Below are 20,549 nucleotides of genomic sequence, written 5' to 3'. Positions count from 1 at the left end.
TTATTTTTATGCACCTGTCTTCACGAAATGTTAAAAATGAACCGTTATTCTTCTCTGGCTGATGTAAAACAAATTATTTTAACTGCCCTTTGATTCTTTGGACACCTAAGATCAATACTGCACCAATACTTTTTAAATTGGCGTATGTGATTTTTTTCATTTTTGGCGCGCTAGATCTGTATTTTTTCCACTGTTGGACGCGCGTTATTTCGCCTTAGAATTTTACAGTGATCAAGAATATACATACTTTATAGGGAATGACAAATTTTATTATACCCTCCATATTATGGTGGAGCGTATAAAAATAAGCTTTTATCCGAATTGTAGAAAGTCTTTCGTTCATTGGGGTGAAGCTGGGGACCAGATGTTTTTACTTCCGACTAGCTACAAATCCGCAACCAAACTCATGTTTTTGTCATGGCAGCTATAATGCATTGCGTCACCTTTAGGTGTTTTTGTGACGCATTTCCCAATTCATCGAATTTCCTGTATGGCAGTTATGGCGGCCTTAGACTTTTCTAAAGGGGGACCAAGGTAAATCCTGGCTTTTGCCATGTTAAAGGCGGTCAGAACCGTTGTTTGGTATCTTTCATTCCCTACGTCACCCAACAATTCCATTTTAGATCAGAATATTTTATTGTTCGATCCGGCCCACTGAGGTCGAAACCACTGATCTAGCTGCTCGAAATTAATAACTTGCAAACGAATTGAGATATGTTACTGAAATTTTGCACAAACTCAGCCTGTGTCTGTGGGTAATTATGAACCAAATAAAAAGAATATCGGCTAATGTTTTGTTATAGCCGCCATATAACGGTAACTGCACTCCTATTTTCGGTATTTTGAGGATTTAAGCCACATTTTCGTAGCAAATTAGCTGTAATTTGGAACTTAGGGTGCTTAGTGGTCATAAAACGTTTCCACCAAAAATTGTGAACATAGGTGTACGTTTTGATATAGTCACCATGTAACCGTACCTCACGATTTAAGGTATTTCGAATATCATGACCACATTTTTCAACCGATTTGGCTGTAATTTTGCATTCCGTGCTCTCACTGCGTGTAAAATCTTCTTACAAAACATTTTCAATACGGATTTATGTTTCGATGTAGCCCCCTCTCACGTCCTATTGAAACAACTTTAAATGGAAGGAAACCAAGTTCGACCAAGTTTACGACATGCACTCTACATGCACAAGCGCGTACAACGAATAAAAACACATACAGGGCAATCACGAATGAAAATTCCGTGAGAAATTTTTCTCAGTTCTCTTTTCTCCTATCATCAATAAAAATCCGCACGGAATTCTCTGTTCATAATTTTGTACTATTTTTATCAACCATGTAAAGGCTGAATATTGGGGAAAAGAGAAAAAAGTAGGTATCACGAAAGCGTTGTGTTTTGTGTTTTTCCCCAAAAAAATTTCTCTTGCAAAATTGAAGGGAGTTTTTGGAAAATGTAAGTTTTTTGTATCAAATATAATTAAAACACATATAAAACTTAATTTCTTCTTCTCTTAGGTCTAAATTTACAAACAAAGCTCAAATGCAACATTTGGTTACTGTCATGGAATCCAATCCAGACATAGCGCGTGGTTTTCATAAAGGAAACAAGGAGGCACTTACCCGTTTCTGGCAAAAAACAGAAACAGAGCTGAACTCCATGGGGCCACCTACGAAGTGCATAACAGAGTGGAAAAAGGTTGGATGATATTTAATTAATATGGACAATTTAAAAATATGTGTTTTTGTTCATCTAGGTATGGGCAGATCAAAAAAAATACGTGCGACATAAGGCTGCTCAAAACCTGAAACAAAAAAAGGGTACTGGAGGAGGCCCTAATAAGGAACAATTGTTATCCGCCACAGAGGAGGCCATATATAACTTAATTGGTATGAAATCTTCTGTAGAGGGGGTGACTGCAAAATCATATGGGCTTTCCAACGAAGAAGCAACGTCATCACTACAAGAAGAATTTTTAGACGAGGAGTTTAGTGCAACAGAACTTGAAATGAGTGAAAATATGCCTATGGATATATCTGGGTATACGGACAAATCATCAAAGAAAAATCCAAGCTTTGATAGAAAAATGTCCCATGAACTTCTTAAGAGCGAGGTAGAGATTCAAAAGGAACTCTTGACAACGATCAAAAGTGTCGCGGAAAATTTAAATCACCAAAATGAAATTCAGCGGCGTATATATAGATCAATAGATAAATTGGGTGATCTGCAAAAAAAAGCATTTCCAGGAAATGGAAACTTTAAAGATAAAAGAATTGGATGAAGCTAGGCGTCACAATAATACGATGGAAAAACTAAGAATAAGAGAAATCGAATATAAGTTGGAAAAAACAAACTTGCAACTTCGAGAAATAAATTCAGAAGTTGATCCAAAGAGTACATAAGTAAATTTTTAAAGTATTTTTGTTTCCTTTATTATAAGATTTGCGTTTTTTAGTTCTAACTTTGAAAGTACAAAGTACAAATGAGTACAAATTTATTTTTTGATGCTGTGAATTGACATTTATTTTTGTTTTTTTTTTTTATAATAAAATTAAAATGCTATGTTAAGTAATGTTATTTTAATTGGTTTTTGAGGCTTGGTAAAATTCATCCTTAGGATAAATTATGCAATGTACGTCCTATACTAGACCTAATATTTTGAGCTACATTAAGGTATTGGTTTGGAAATTGTGGCGGTGGATCATCTTGGGGCATATCGAGTGGAATTTCCCAATCTTCTTCTCCTACATTGTATTGAATGCACAGGTTATGTAGAGCGCAACATACATTAATAATTTTTGCGGCCTTTTCAGGGCTGTAGTGCAGTTCCCTTGCACCAAGGAGACAGCGCCAACGGTTCTTCAATACACCGTTTGTCCGTTCAATGATGTTTCGACATTTGGAATGTACTTCATTGAATGTCATTTCCGAAGAACCAACTTCTGGCACTCTATGAGGAGTAAGGAGCCAAGGCTCTAGCGGATATCCAGCATCTCCTATAAATAAATATAAAATTCTTATGCGTTCTTACAGATACAAGATGTTAAATTACCAAGTAGCCTAAAACTGGTTTCTCCCTGTAAGTACTTTTGTTCGAAGTACGTTCGTAGCTCGCTGGTGGTCCATATAAGTGAATCGTGGCAGGCACCAGGATGAGAAGCATCAACGTATCGTATTCTCAATTTGTGGTCACAAAGCTGAAATGATAGTTGAAGAATATGAAATGGAGCAAGATTCACTTGTAAAAGACAGCATACCAACAAAACATTCATACTGAATTTCCCTTTTCTGTTATAGAAAAGGTGTTTATTGTTCGAAGGAGCAAATATTTGAACATGGGTTCCGTCGATACAACCGACAACCCCTGGAATGTTGTGCTTTTTATAAAAAGCTAACGATATTTCCTGCTTTTCCTCGGTGGTGTCAGCAACTTTTATCCATTTTGGACAAAGATGCGCTTCCAAAGTAGCCACGACTTCTGTAAGCACATTACTGAACGTGGACTGAGCCATTGCGACATCGGAATCTTTCCCGACACCGGTCTGATATCCACCTTCAGCAAAGAAACGCAATGCAGCGCTCAGTTTAACTATTGCAGGAACTCCAAACTGCTTCTTGTTTGGTGGTACATTTGTTGTTAATAGGCTCAGCAAGTACTGGAACGCCGGCTTATTAACCCGGTAGTATTTCTTAAACCTATAAATAAAAACAAATACTTTAAACAATTGTTTATTGTATAATAAATACTTACAAAGTCTGTGGCAATTCCAGAGGGTTGCTCTTATCCCGCAACTGTCTTCGTTCTATTCTTTTAAGTCGTTTTTCTATTTCTTCATCAGGAATAAATTCTTCCAAATACATACGTATGCTAATGCTGTTCATACTTTTGTTTTATTTATTAATTTCACTGAATTATTATTAAAACGAAATAGATTTATTTATTTACAAAGACAAAAATTCTAATATGGCGCTAAAAGGGTTCACGAGATGAGAAAATGACACACAGTTGATTATTAAGTGATGCCAAATTCAGCAATAATTTTTCCTTTTTTATTCATGATTGGAGAATTCTTTTTTCGAGAAAATCCAATTCCGTGCGTATTGTAATTCCCGAGAATTTTCATGATTGAGGTGTATGAAATTTGATTTTTTGAAAATTTATTGCTATATAACTATGTGCTTTATAATTTAAATCACACCCTCCGCTATCAATTAAAAATAAATTTAACATTTAAACAAATATGAATATTGAGTGAATATTTACAACAACAAAAATTAACAAAAAAAAAAACAAAATTACAATAGACAATATTTCACAATTTTATAGTTTGATTTTTTGACTTTCGGGCCGCTAGATCAGTGGTTTCGACCAGTGTGCGGCCGAACAATTTAATAATTTAAATTTTGTCTAATTGCAATCTTGTTCGTTTCTTTGGAATACATTTAGTAATTAATCACACTAACGTATTAAATAATATATTTTCCATGTAAAAAAACTAGTAATTTTCTTAGAATTAAAAATACTTAAATTGCAATCTTTAGTTTTCTCTATGAAAACAACAGAAAACTTTCATATTTTTGTAAAAAAATTTCAATTAAATTCTAACGGAAATATCAATTATTAATGGACAGTATTTTTTGTATCTTTGAGATACTTCAACTGTACAGACAAAATTCGAATTTCTTACATGGCTGCATTTAACAGATACAAAAACTGTACCAACAAATAGAAAACAAACGAAGTAAAGAACACAAATAAGATTGGCTGATAAATGTTGAAAACACAACAAAATAAACAATAACCACTTGTCATCCAAGTGGCACATGAAAACGTCACATAAAACAGAACTAAAAAAACAAAACATAGAGAGCCCAATGACACTAATGGAGCTAGACAGAGAGCAAACATGGTCTCTCTCCCCCCATAGAAAAATATGGAAGCGAAGAGCCCCAACGTGTCATGCAAATACAAGCAATGAAAATAGTCTGTTAGTCTGTTGGGAGCTGAATTTGCGAATGGGGGTTGCTTATTTTTTGTCGTGTTTGGCGATAACTAAGCTGCGAGTTTAGACAAGAACGTCGGATAAACGACTACGACGATAAGAAGAAAATTCAAGCGACATCACACAGTGCAACGGTAGTAAACGAACGAATGACACAACAATGGTGTTAACACTCTCTGACGTTGCTGCTATCTAAGTAAAAGTAACTGTAAATAAAGCCCCCCCTCCCCCAACTACCAAAACTGCCCTCCCCCATCAAAAAAGAGATACTACAATGTTACGTTGTATTTAACGGACATAACGGGGGAAAATGTCAGATTTCCATACACTCACACACTCGTCAGGGTGGGGACAACTGAGGAGCAACTAACGAAGAACAAATAACAACAAACAATACATAGAAGAAAATTTAGAGCATAAACTGGGTAGACGAAGGAAGGCAAGAGAGGAAAATATATCGAAAATAACAACTGCAAGTTACATTTATTTATCAGCAGCAAAGTTGGAAAATTTCTTCCGCTGTTGGAGAAACACACATCAACCAACCAACTAACCAACCGAGTTACCGACCGCCCGACCAAACGAAGTAGAGAAAATATAACGCATGGATGTGCAGTATAACCGAACTAAAATCCACGGATAGATGAACGGGTGCAAAATAAGTGATTTTTCTTGGGAAAAAAGTGTTTTTCGTTATGAAATTTTCTAAGAAATTGCATAAAAATTAAGGAAAGAGCAAAGAGAAAAAAACCATTTTAATGTAAAAAGAAATAAAGTGAAAGAAAAAAGTGTATTTTTGAAAAAGTGCAGTGTCAAAATTGCAAATTTGCAAAAATCCTTTAACACACAAATATACCTACATAAATATATAATAATGTGTTGTTGTTGTTGATACGTGAAAATTTCTCTAGCAAGCCTTTAAATTTGTACAAAAAATTGTTCTTATTGAAAATTTAATCCTACCAATTTGTCTATATAATCAACTAAACCATCAGCATCATCATGTCAACTGAAAGCAATAATACCCCCGTGGATCCAAGAGTTCAGGTAATTCATTAAGATGTTTGTATCTTTTTCACATTTATGAATAAGCTATAAAAAATCACTGCGTATGAATTCGGGGCAACCAACCAACCAAGCCCACACATTTCAGCGAAGGCTTATTTTGATGAAAAAATCATTGTCAAATTTGTTGTTTTTTTGGAATATGTATTTGTATGAATGTTTAGTATACTAATGTGCAAAATGTGTTTTTGTTGCGTTATTAGGTTGTATCGCTGCAAACAAAATTAGATTTATGTTTGACGCTCTAAGAATATAATATTTTATGGAGTAAATTGAATTCGGGAAATGAAAAGAAAATCTATTCAATTTTACTTACAAAAATGTGGACATATGATGCCAATTTTTCGTAGATTCATATTCTGACCCCTTGGAACCTTTATTGACAAATTACTGCTATTTTTATACCCTCGGCCTTTAGGATAAATAGGGTATATGGCGAATAACAAAATTCCTTTACAATTCCATTTGAAAAAAATTAAAAAAATTTTTTGCGAGTACATCTACGATTTTTGGTGTAGAGGTAAAGGAAAAAAATCCGGTTTCAAATCTGCTCGCGTTCACGAAATTGGCCAATGCGCGCAAAAGTTAAAGCGGTTTTTATTCTCATATAAAGAAAAAATATTTAAAAATATATTTTTTGTTGTTATGAGAAAATGTGTGCATAAATCGTTAACAGCATTCCATATCTATTCGTAGATGTTTAAATAGTTATTAAATTTATTATTATTTTCGCGGAAAATCAACAAATAAAAAGAAAAAATGGAAGTATATCCAAATTATCCTGTCCCAGAATCCGTACAAACCCTCAAAAAATAAATTAAAAAGTATATGCGGAATTTAGACAATGCGTAGAAAAATATGATACCAAATTTATGGAGATTGGGTACATAAATTGCATATTATAGCAACAACAAAAGAGAAAAACTTATTGTTGGAAAATATTGTTGCAAATATTTTTTTGGTTTGATTCTAAAAATTCGAAAAAAATATTTGGGAGTTCTCCAACTATTTTTCTAAAATCCCATAGAATAATGAATGTATACTGTTAAAACTTCATCAAAAAATATGGTTTACAATCGCGAGAGTTTAACTGATTACTGTGATAACTTATATGTGTAGGAAATTAAGAGTAATATTGAAATTACAATCATTCAATTAATATTAAAATTAAAAAGCCCGTTATTCGCGAATTAGTTAAAGTCGGTTGATGCGCATTCGTTTTTGGATACAGCGAATCAATCTCTTTCAAAATTTATGCATATTTCGATGTTTCACTCAGGGGCCATTGTGTGCCGCCAGTTGCATCATACACTGCAAAAAACCTTAAAGTTGGTAAAAGTCGCGCAATGTGCATACGATTTTGATGCGCATCCGGTTTCATCAGCGCCTATCAAAAATACGTCAAAATATAACAATTTTAATTAGATTCTTCAAGAACCGCGGATGTGCCTCCATATTCAATTTTTCGTGAAAGACCCATATTACTCGCGTATCTCTTTTCTTTTATGACACGCGTTTTCGCAAATATTATAATCGGAAGTAAAGGATTCCATTTATGCAAAAAATTTTAAAGAAAATCGCGGTTTAGTACGCGGATTTGTCAAAATATATTTTTGCTGATTTTCCGATTTTCAAGGTATCTATATCCGCGGTTTTAGTAGATGGACTCTATCGCGGAAGGCTTCATTAGAACCGTCGCGTAAAAAAACTAAATTCACGCGGGTTTCAAAGGAAATGGAATGACGGTTGTAAATTTTACACGCAAAAAATAGGTTTTGTAAGAAAATTCACGCATCAAATTTTGGCCTTTCGACTCCAATTACTAGGATGCTGTAAGGAGCACACTCATGAGATATGCATCAAACGACGTAGAATCACGAGTTCTATAATCGTGTTAAGAGTTTGGAATATTATCTTCTTGCGCGTCCGGATTATTAAAAAAATTCAAAAAACCCCGAAATTCCGGCTTCAAAATGTCAGCATCAATTTTAGGTGGATGCAGTGGATATATCGAAAAATGATACACTAGTATCATATTGCCCATGAAGTATTCTTTGAGTCTTTCTTTGGGCATATGTCTATAAAATGTAAGGTTAAGCCTAAAATCGGAAGGGAGCATAAAAAAACTTATTGGCTTCAACCCATTTTTACCTATTTTTCTACATTGATGCCAACACAGCTTCCACGTAAATTAATTTTAATGGTCGACATTATGGGCTCCCTCCTAAAACACTTCATTTTAAAGAATTGTAGTCATACTTTATAGAATATATTAACAGTTCGCGAATTCTGATAGGGTGAAACTCGGATTCATCGATTGCAAAACATTTTTGTTATTCGCCATATATACTTTGATTGTGCCTCATCGAAATAGAAATAGACTCCAAGTATGTTTGGACGTTTCAGATAATTTGAAGTTAATTTAGCCATGTCCGTCCTACTGTCTGTCTGGCTGGCTGGTGCACACGATAAGTCTCAAACGGATTTGATAAGTCTCAAACCGATTTGGTTTAAATTTTGGGAATCGTAATATTTCGTCCAAACTTAGTTTAAGTTCGAAGACAGGTCATATCCTTCCAGTATCTCCCCTACATAAGTTCAAAAATTTTTGACTAAAATGTTGCGCACAGTAACTCTCGAAAGGAGTGCCGGAATTGGTCATAATTTTGGCGTACAGAATAACAACCCAAATGGAAATGAAACCCAATTTTCGGGGTGTTTTTTCCATTTGAAAAATGGGCCCAATACAAAAAGGCCCCAAACTAGGAAATGTGGACCCAAAGAAAATGACAATACCCCAAATTGAAAATGACAATACGCCTCAAACACGTATATGGAAAACAACAACAACGCTTTTGGGGCCTATTTTCGTCTTTCTGGGACCTTTTTACATTCTGCTGTTGGGGCCAATTTGTCTTTACAATAAGTGAATCGAAAATTTGAAAATCAAATTGGGGCCTTTTTGCACATGTTTAGGGCCCAAATGCAATCCAGTGTTGAACAGAAACAACAAATTGGGATGAATTTTCGGAAGTTATTATTAAGAAAACGAATAAAAATTTGGGTGTTATTTAATAAATTTTATTAAGAACAAACAATAAAAAACGATGCCCAGACGTAACACCCACGGATATATGTAACTCCAAAAATTCGTTGGGAGTTTTGTCCGTGAAGCAAAGCGGACATAACTACAAAAAACGCAACGATTTTGTTCTTAATTTCAAAGTTATTTTTTTTTTTTTTTTTTTTTTTGCTTTTCAAAAGTTTTCATTATTTTTTATTGGTCAAAGAACTGTTATAAATGTTAGAGAAGAGGTTAGAATAGAGAGAGGTTAGAATGTCATTGGGGCGAAAATGCATTTTTGAAATTGGGGTGCATTTGGCAAATTCAATATCACCCCAAACACCGAAAATACAATTAGGCCCTAAACTATCCATTTACGCCCCAACATATTTATTTACTTAATAATAATATTTGCAAAAAGGATACAATAGTTTGTAATAAATAACTAATTGATGGCTATACTTTTTTATAATTTTAACATATTTTGTTTCTTCAAAATAGTCTGGCTTAATCCCATTGTTGTTGTTTTATTATTTTAAAACAACTAATTTATAAGTGGAAAAGGTTTGGCATTGTTCGCCAAGGGGTAAGGCAAGGAAGACTAGTTTCGATCAACGCCACTGGATCTCATCAGTTCCCCTGTTTCTTGTTTGTGGATATTCTCCACCGAAGTTATTTTTCAATAACTTCTTCAACAAGAAATTTTTTATACCCAAACATCAATCGTTAATCAATAACATATTTACCCCCTGTTTTTGTAACTATTTTTTGTTCGTTCGTCTATATTCGTAATAATTTAGGCATCCATAGCTTAGCCCCTAGATGACATGACGGACCAAATTTTTCGTAGACGCGTTCCATATATAGTTAAGAATTCCTCTTTTAAAAATCAGGGCTCTAAATTTGCCCTGAGGCGAGTAAATCGATCTACAAAATTTGACAATTCGTGTGAGAAGAATAAAAACTTTTATAAAAACAGGGGGTTAAACCACTTCTACTCTTCTTTCTAATTCTGTTTGAATTGATTTGGAGAGTAACAGAGACGAAATATATATTAACAAATTTTAGAAAGTACAAACTTTTTGTAAAAATATCCAAATATTTTTTAAAACCGAAAGCGCCGCAGTCTAAAATTTTTTTTTTGAAAAATTTCGCGATTTTGTACAAAACTATTTTCACAATTTTAGTTTTTCTAAAAAAGGCAAATCATTTTATAAAAAAAAATCGCTCGATTTTTTACAAAAATATTTTCACAGTTTTACTAAACACAAAGTTTTTCTAAAAAATTGCAAATTATTTTTACAAAACTGAAAAAAAGGTGCGAATATTGACTGCACCGGACCACTCTTTCGGGTACCTCCCACACAAAGTTTCGAAAGAGTGCAGTATAAGTACTCGTTTGGGGTAGTTTTAAAATTTTTGGCAACATATTGTGTATGCGACCCTACAATTTTTATCGGGGGCAATTCCATACTTCATGAGAAATTGGCAAAAAAAACTCAAAACTTCTTTCTTTACGTCAAAGGATAAGCGTATATCTCTTTCCGCACAATTGATTTTGTGGAGACTTCGGTATTGTATTGTATGAAAAATAAACTAAAACCTCGCACATATCCCAAAATTCGCAAAATATGCCGAAAATTGGATATAATAAAACTTGCGTCGATATCTACAATTCTCTGTCAGTCAATTCTGTTAGAGAATGTAGCTAAAACCTTAAAAATACCTAAAACCGGGAGGTATTGTTCTATGGGGGCTATATCAAACTATGCACCTGTACTGAAACATTTCTGTGGGGAAAAAGACTAACTACCAATTTTCAGCCATTTGACAATGAGAATAAACCTTTAAAAAACAAAAATCGGGAAGTACCTTTCCAGGGTTCCAGTTATTGGTAGAGTTGGGTAATCTAGTTCCTAGTTCCTTGTACTAGTTCCAAAAAGTATGAGTAACATAATGAAATATAACGTGTGATGTTAAGTATACGCGGTTTGTTCAAAGAAAAAATGTGGGCCATTGGAACTGCGAAGTGAACGAGATAGTTCCATATAGTTCCTTTGGCACAACTCTAGTTATCGGTAAAAATGTTTTTTATCTTCTGGAATCATAAAATACCAAATTAAAACCAAATCGGGGATCAAAGAGGACTAATATATTAAAAATTCTTAAAACGTCGACGCTTTACGTTGAATGGGAGCTATATCAAAACGTGGACCTATATAGTCAATTTTCAATACCAAAAGTTCTACGGACCTGCAATAGATTTTACCAAAAGTTTATCCACCTACTGCAATCAGTTGGAACTCTGGGTCGATCTCCACTGACGGGCGGACAAGGCTATATCGATGAAGAGTTGCACGCTGATCAGGAATGTATAGTTTGTGAAACCTAACGTGATTATTTCGAGGAGTTACAAACGTAATGACCAACCCATTATACCGTAATATAAGTCATGTTCTGCCGAGCGGAACTTTTTATGTCATACGCCATAAAATGGATTTACTGGTTTCCTTTCCTTCCACAATTTCAGGTGGGGATTTTTTCGACAACGGATACACCAAATGTATATATAAGGCCCGAGAATGTATCTAATAATGACTTCAATCGGACGGTATTTTTATAGGGAGGCTATCTCAAAGGGTGGACCTACATATGTTGAAAATTTTTGGTAGAGAATGTATCTAAACTTCTAAAAAAAGGGGGCTAAACCAAACCATGGACCTAAGTTAAAAAATGTTGGCGGTGAAATTTTGTGATTGCTGAGAACGTTAAATGTTTAACTGCACCTAGCTTGGTTAAAAATAGTAGCTAAAATCCTCAAAATACCTAAATTCGTAAGGGGTACCGATATATGGGGCTATACCTAAACATGGACCTATGTTAAAAATTGTTGGTGAAGAAGTCTTGTGACCCCTGGAAACCTCAAATGTGTAATTTCCTCTAAATATACCAATATATAACGTAGGGGATGGAAGATACCAAGGAACGATCGTGACCGGCTTTAACATGGCAAAGCCCAGGATTTATCTTGGTCCCTCTTTCATCTCAAGTGGACACTGGCCTCCCCGTGGTGTCAACTGGGGAACTGCATTTAACACCCGTTAAAGGTAGTGAGCTAACATGTGCCGCGCGTTCACCCATAAGAACGTTAAAAACTTGGGTTTGGGCGTCGGGTTAGTTACCCTCCCCTAGAAAAAAGCAGCCTACTATGAAAAAACGAAAGAAAAGAAAAACAAACCCCCTAAAGTTGACGACCACACAAACGTTTTAAGGACCATGATCTGCTAATCTGCACCTGGAATGTTCGCACTCTTTATAGAGAAGGTGCAGAGAAGGTGTACTTGAAAAGTACAGGGCCGACATTACCGACATAGTACAGGAAATACGATGGATGGGGAAAAACGTCAGAACAACACCTAAAGGTATTATAGCTGCCATGACGTAAAGCATGAGTTTGGTTGCGAATTCGTAGTTAGTCGGAGACTAAAACATCTTGTATCCAGCTTCACCCCAGTGAATGAAAGACTTGCTGCAATTCGAATAAAAACAAAATTCTTCAACACTAGCTTTATTTTCGCTCATGCTCCCACTGAAGACAAGGACGAACAGACCAAAGATATATTTTACGAGCGCTTAGAAGAAACTTATGACCGTTGCCCTGCCCATGACATTAAAATTATAATAGCCGATTTTAATACCAAAATTGGAAAGGAGAATATCTTTGGCCCAACAGTCGGGAAATTCAGTCTTCATAGTGAAACATCTGACAATGGTATGAGGCTGATAGACTTTGAAGCTGCAAGAAACATGGTAGTTAGCAGTACCAGATTTAAGCATCTCGATATTCATAAGGGCACCTGGCTGTCGCCAGATCAATGAACAAGAAATCAAATTGATCACGTTGTGATAGATGGAAGACATGCGTGTTGGATGTACGATCGTTCCGAGGTGCAAACATAGACTCGGACCACTACCTTGTTGCAGCAAAGGTACGCACCCGGTTAAACTTAGCAAACAAAGTACGAACAGACACAACACGAAAGTTAGACATCGGTAAGCTGCAATCACAACCGATAGCCACAGCATACTCTACTCAACTGGCCCAACTGCTTAATCAAAGCACTCCTCGTCCCGATAACATATCAGGACAATGGCAAAATATTGCCCACTCCATGCAAACAGCCGCAAAATCAGTACAGGATACCAGAGACCTCCACCAAGGAATCCATGGTATGACCAGGAGTGTCGTGCTGCTACCGAAGAGAAAAATGCGACATATAGGGCTACTTTACAAGCAGTATCAACGCGTAGCGCAGAAGAGAGGTATCGGGAGAAAATGAGAGAGGAGGAACGTCTTTTCCGCAGGAAGAAGAGAGAGAGATGGAAAAGCGAAAGTGTGAACAAATCGAGATGTACAGGAGACAGAATGAAGTGCGAAAATTCTACCAAAGAGTGAAACATCAAACTGATGGCTTTGGAAGTGGCACAACCTCCTGTAGAGACCAGCAAGATAATCTGGTAACTGATACAGATAGTGTGCTAAGGATATGGAAAGAGCACTTTTCCAAACTGTTGGTATCCAACAGTAGAGAAGTCGATGAAGATACCACAGATCCAATCCCAGAAGATGGTACTGAATGTATACCACCCGGCCAAGATGAGGTAATGACAGCAATAAACCGGCTGAAGAATAATAAGGCAGCAGGGGCCGATGCACTACCAGCCGAGCTGTATAAAACTGGAGGCGACACGCTGATAAGATGTATGCATCAGCTAGTTAGCTCCATCTGGCAGGAAGAACGCGTACCCGACGACTGGAACCTGAGCATCCTGTGTCCCGTCCATAAGAAAGGAGATAAGACTATGCTCCAACTATAGGGGCATAAGTCTTCTCCCTATCGCCTACAAGATAGTGTCAGGAATATTGTGCGAACGACTAAAGCCCATGGTCAACGAAATAATTGGGCCATACCAATGCGGCTTTAGACCTGGCAAGTCCACCATTGACCAGATATTTACACTGCGGCAAATCCTGGAGAAGACCGAAGAGATGCAGATCGACACCTACCACCTGTTTGTCGATTATAAAGCAGCCTTCGACAGCCCGCTACGTTCAAAGGTATTCCAAGGCTTTGTAAAATGGCTCTAACTGACACAAGATCTTCAGCTAAAATAGGATAGAACCTCTCCGAAGAGTTTCGTACCAAGAGTGGGTTCAGGCAAGGAGACAACCTTTCGTGTGATCTTTTCAACATCCTGCTAGAAAAGGTTATACTAGAGGCAAACGTCAAAAGAAGTGGCACAATCTACACCAATAGCCACATGTTACTTGCTTATGCTGACGATATAGACATCATGGGACGATCAGTAAAAGAAGTAACTTTATAAAGGTCGAAGGAGAATCTGCTAAAGTGGGTCTGGCGGTAAACGGCGAGAAGACCAAGTTGATGGTGTCGACGCGCAATGCGTTCATTGAGATCGGACCAACTGTTGAAGTTGGTTCCTATAATTTTGAGATACTTCGGCACCGCCGTAAACACAACAAACGACATCAGTTGTGAAATAAGAAGATGAATTGTATTGGCCAACAGATGCTACTTTGGTTTAAGTAAGCACTTTAAAAACAAAGCTGCAACTCGTCAAACAAAAATAACGCTTTACAAAACACTGATATTACCCGTATGGTTCCGAAGCCTGGGTACTTGCGCAAGCAGATAAGGCAGTGCTTGGCGTGTTTGAGAGAAAAATTCTTCGAAAGATCTACGGACCAATATGCGTTGACGGTGAATATCGACGTCGCATGAACCACGAGCTGTATATGCTATACAACGACATCAATATTGTTAAACGTATCGAGATGCAGCGATTGCGTTGGCTAGGCCATATCATAAGAATGAGCGATGATGAACCCGCTAAAAAGGCGTATAAATTCGAGCCACATGGTGGTGCACGCAGAATTGGCAGGCCAAAGAATAAATGGCGCAAACAAGTGGATGAAGAGATGACAAGGCGCCGTATTCCAAAAAGCGAAGCACGAAACAGAGAGAATTGGAGATCTTTTCATAGTTCGTTCTGTGGAACAAATATTCTGTAATGGGCCAGCTAAGTAAGTAAGTAATACCAAAACCTATATTGACCATTTAAGGTGGAGAAGTTTTATGAATTGGAGCCTCAAATCTCAAATTACAGGTAGTTCGGTCAGAAAATGAAGCTAATATATTCAAAATACCACAATTCGGGAAGTACTGTAATATAGGGGCTATTCCAAAAAGTGGACTAATGTTGACAATATTTGTTGGAGAAGTTTTGTGACCTCTGGAAACCTCATATGTCAAATTACCTCGATTTGCGTAAAAATGTATTTAAATCCTTAAAATACCGAAAATCGCGAGATATTTTTATATGGGGACTATACCAAAAACATGGACCTATGTGAATAGTTTTTGGTGAAGAAGTTTCGTGACAGCTGGGAACCTTAAATGTCAATTTAGGGGTAGTTCAGTCAAAAATGTAGCTAAAATTCTCAAAATACCTAAAATCGGGAGGTACACTTATATTGGGAATATAGAAAAACATCAATGTGACCACTTTTTGGTGGAGAAGTTTTGTGACCTATGGGAACATCAAAAGTCAAATTACTTGTAGTTCAGTCAAAAATTTAGCTGAAGCCAAAATTCTCATAATATATATGTGGATAATTTTGCCTGGAAATGTAGCTAAAAACGTAAATCGGGAAATACCTTTAAATGGAGTCCTATTCCAAAACGTGGAGCTTCGTCCACACTTTTGGGTAGACAAATTTTCTGACCACTAGAAACCCTAAATGCCAAATTATAGCCAATTCGATCTGAAAATGTAGCTAAAAACTTCAAAATACCTCACTTCGGGAGATACAGTTATATGGGGGCTATTTCAAAAAGTGGGCCTATGTTGAAAATGTTTGGTAGAGAAGTTTTGTGTCCACTGGGAACCTCAGTTCTGGGGCTTTATCAAAACGTGGGCCGATATAAGCCATTTTGACTACTAGGTGTAGTAGAAACTTCTGTTTCAAAATTATAAAGCTCTATCTTAAAGCTTGCGAGCTGTGATTTTAACAGACGAATATTGTTATATGAATCTAATCATGGAGGAATGTAAGCAAAGGCTAAAAGTCGGGAAGGCTATAGTCGGGAAATTAGGATAGCTGAGCGTATTTTTTCTACAACTTTTTAATATGTAATTCGAAACATTCCTGTTGTAATTTGTAATATTTCATTTGTAATTCGATTATTCCATTTGAATTTGGAAAATTTCAATTGTTATTCGAGAATTCCATTTGTAATTTGAATTGTTCCGTTTGTAATTGGAATTATTCCATTTGTTATTTCAATTATTCCATTTGAAATTATAATTATTTATTTAGTAATTCGAAATATTTCATTTTTAATTCGAAACAAAAAATTTAAAAAAAAGTTGTTGATTTGGTTTTTTACTTAGATTTTTCGAATTACAAATGAAATAATTCGAATTACAAATGAACTTTTTTGAATTGTAAATGAAATAATACGAATTAGAGATAGAAAAATTTGAATTACAAATAAAATAATTTAAATTGCAAATGGAATAATTCGAATTACAAATAGAATAATTCGTATTACAAATGAAATAATTCGAATTACAAATAGAATATTTCGAATTACAATTGAAATGTTTCGAATTACAAATGGAATTCTCGAATTACAACTAAAATGATTCGAATTACATCTGAAATAGGTGTATATCTCTAGAATTCGACCACTTTTAGTTACACATTTGGGAACAATGTAAAACTCAGGTGGTCTTTTTTGATTCGTCAATACAATTAAAACAAGTAAAAAAGAATCAGTCGGCCTTGCCAACAGAGATACACCCTCAGCATGTGTATATTGAAACAATTTTTTTCCCAAAAAAAAAACATATGTATTTAGGGGTTTTTAAAAATTTTGGGCATTTAAGCCGACAAAAATGTTCATCAAAAGTTTTGCGGAGGAATGGATCTACATTGACCGTTGTGGAAGTGGATCTCCAGCCACTACATATGGTGCCATAGGGGGTTTTTACACCCTTCGGGATGTTTGCTCAAGAAGTATGAACTTGCCCCTGAAAAAACGTTTACCACCGTAATTGAAGCAGCGAATGCAAGTTGCTTCAACAAAAATCAAAGTGATTCGATAGCAGGTCTTAAAGTGAACTTATCCGAAATTTTGTGTGGAAAGTACCGGATGGAGTGGACAAATATAGTCCATATTTTAACCTGATCTATATCTAGCAGATATATTAGGATGTGTACAGTATGGACCAATTCGGCCACTCCCTTCAAGAGTTACCGTATGAACAAATTTTCCGAACATTTTTGAACTTTTGTGGGGGAGGTACCTGAAGGAGTGGACCGATATGGCTTATCTTCAAAGTTAAACTATGTTTGGACAAAATATTACTAAGGCCAAATTTTGGACCGAATCGGCAGATCCGATCGAGAGTTATCTTGCGCTCCAACCACCTCACACGGTATCATAGAATTTTATTTGAATACAAGTTGCTAAAACAAAAATCAAAGCGATTCGAGAGATGGCCCTAAACTGAACTTTTCCGAAATTTTGTGTGGGAGGTACCCGAAGGAGTGGACCCATTGAGTCCATATTGAAACCTTATCGAAGCCTGGTACACATTTCAGGATGTGCAAAGTATGAACCAAATCGGTTACTCCCTTCAAGAGTTATCGTGTGCACAAATTTTCCGAACATTTTCGAACTTTTGTGTGGGAGGTACCGGAAGGAGTGGACCGATATAGCCCATCTTCCAACTTAAACTAAGTTTGGGCAATATATTACGAAAGCCAGAATTTGAACCAAATCGGTTCATCCGTTCGAGAGTTATCGTGCGCTCCAGCCAGCCAGACAGACAAACGGACGGACATTGCTCAATCGACTCCAAATAGTCTGAAACACATATCGTCCAAACATACTTGGGGTCTAAAACCATTATTTCGATGAGGCACATTTTGCCCGTATGAAAGTGTATATACCCTCGTTAGCATAAATGCTGAGGGTATAATAGGCTAGTTTAGCGATTAGTTTAATTTTTAACCACCTGTGTCAAACTAATTTGTTTCATTATAAAGGTCAGATTCTTTTGGAATGTCCGTAATAGAAGTGAGGATATTCGTCTATGAATAAAACGTTGCGTTTTTCTTTACATACGTGTTTTTGCCCTTTCCGACCCCTGAATATTATCTGTTCATCCCCATAATCAATAGGCTTCTTCCTCTCTGGGCCCCCTCAACACCCAAAATTAAATCCGATTAAAATTGCTACAGGTAGCGTGATTACAAAGTTTATATGAACCCTATGGAAGGTCACAAATAGTCAGACTCGACTCAGCTCGTACAGACATTCATTTCGGTATAAGACCTTAGGCCTGAAGTGCGATTCTCTAAATCATTTTTTGAGTTACCGACAAATGTCGGTAAAATTAGAATTCTTATAACTTCGGAAATTAACGATATTTTTTTTTTATACGTCCAATATTGTTTTGAAAAAAATCTACATTTTTATCTCAATTATTTGCCATTTTTCATAATTTAATACAAAAGAATATTTGTTTTCTTAGCTTGAAAACATTTACTTGACAAACTGTATAAGACCTATAACCTCATTAATGAATTTGAACAATGACACTAAATGAACTAAGGTGTTATTTTTCGATACATCCTATTGTACATGTTGTGCCTGCATATTAATAGTGATGTAAACACAAACTTACATACATGCATATTACCATGTGATTTGCTGTCTGCATCTGTTTCTGTCTCTGTTGTTATTGTTTATGATCAAACAATGACCCTCATCTTATCGGAAAAAAGAGATCTAAATTAAAAACATAAATACAACAACAAATATGTATGTAAATACATAATAGATATTTTATCTTTGTTGAGATGAGAAGATCGAACAAATGATCTATGATAATAAATTGTAAAGCACTGCTGAAGAAAGAAAATCTTCGCTAAGAACAAAATCTGAACCATCAACAGTGACACTGAATTTACATATTTTAAAATAATTTCATTGTCACCATTTCACTCTTAAAATATCTTAGGTATGTACATATGTGTGTAAGAATTTATGTTCTGCTAACCTTGACCGCTGATCTTTGCCAAGAGGAAAAGATTCAGTTTAAAACTGAAATAAAAAACAAGTAAAAAGTTCAATAGAATCTCCATAGGTTATATAGCACGATTTATTAAATTTATTAAAATCCTTACGCTCAGCAGGTAGTTCGAGTTATACCAAACATGGACCTAAGTTGACAATTGTTGATGGATATATTTTGTGTAGTACGTTTAACAATTTTAGCTTAACTCTTCAAAACACCTAAAATCAGGAGGTGCCATTATATGGGTGCTATACCAAAACATGGACCGATGTTGAAAAATTTTGTGTAGAAGTTTTGTCACCACTAGGAATCTCAAATGTCAAATTACAGGTAGTTCGGTCAAAAAATGTAGCGGAAATCCTCCAAATACCAAAAATCGTAAGAAGAAAGAGAACGGATCTACACTAAAATTTTTACTGGAGAGGTGTTGCGACCGCTAGAAACAAATTACAGCTAGTTCGGTTGTAGCTAAAATCCTCAAAATACCGAAAATCGGGAGGTACCGTTATATTGGGGCTATATCAAAACATGGATCTATATTGACAATTTTTATTGGAAAGATGCTGTGCCCGCTAGGAACCTCAAATGTCTTCTTACCGTTACTTGTAGTTAAAATCCTCAAAATACCGAAAATCGGGAGGTACCGTTATATGGGGCCATACCTAAACATGAATTTATGTTGACAACTTTTTATACCCTCAGCATTTATGCTAAAGAGGGTATGTATATCAAGCTTTTTGTAGAAAATTAACTTATGTTGAAACTGAGGTATGGGGTATTGTAACTCGCGATCAGTTTTACTATATCATAACTTTTGACCGCATTTCGGTAAAATGAACTGTTTTAGCCCGATTCACCGAGGGGTTTCTTAAAATTATAATTTGAGCGGAAGCTGTGGTCGTACTAATGTAAGAAAATCGGAAAAAATCGTTGAAGCAAACTAGTTTCATTATGTTATTTTCCAATTAGTGGTTTTACAGCACAATGTAGAGCTTAATGCTCAAGGGAGAAGTTAAAGAGTACACTTCAGAGTTGAAGTGTCTAATGTATGATTTTTTAATATATCCACTGTATCTACCTCAAACGGATGCTGACATTTTGGAACCTGAAAAATGGGGTTTTTTGAATTTTTGCTCTAATCGCAGCTGGATTTCCCTAAAAGCTTATTATTTGATTGTAGTACGAGCGATTTCGCATTTTTTAATGTATAACATGAGGGTGTAGCCCTCACAGGATCACA

General features: G+C 35.8%; 2 protein-coding genes across 3 annotated transcripts in view; both read left to right on the top strand.

Moving 5' to 3' along the window:
• Positions 1-1,452: 1,452 nt before the first annotated feature.
• LOC141398257 (uncharacterized) lies at positions 1,453-3,068 on the top strand. Its single transcript, XM_073975534.1, has 4 exons — positions 1,453-1,459; positions 1,522-1,702; positions 1,761-2,044; positions 3,038-3,068. Coding segments are annotated over exons 1-4 (498 nt in total). The 5' UTR covers positions 1,453-1,457.
• A 2,190-nt stretch (positions 3,069-5,258) lies between these two features.
• The window catches only part of LOC141397050 (uncharacterized), a 72,862-nt gene continuing 57,571 nt past the window's right edge, over positions 5,259-20,549 (top strand). Inside the window, exons 1-2 of one of the 2 annotated variants that reach the window (XM_073972879.1) lie at positions 5,639-5,767; positions 5,919-6,054. In XM_073972879.1, coding sequence (XP_073828980.1) covers positions 6,010-6,054 — 45 coding nt within the window. In that variant the 5' untranslated portion in view covers positions 5,639-5,767; positions 5,919-6,009. Of the gene's footprint in view, positions 6,055-20,549 lie in introns of both variants that reach the window. The other variant, XM_073972880.1, reaches the window with a different exon arrangement.

Source organism: Musca autumnalis, unplaced genomic scaffold (genome assembly GCF_047663935.1).
Source record: "Musca autumnalis isolate F117 unplaced genomic scaffold, ASM4766393v1 scaffold_3, whole genome shotgun sequence".
NCBI lineage: Eukaryota > Metazoa > Arthropoda > Insecta > Diptera > Muscidae > Musca > Musca autumnalis.
The sequence above is the reverse complement of the archived record's forward strand: the minus strand, read 5'-3'. Positions and strand labels throughout refer to the sequence as shown.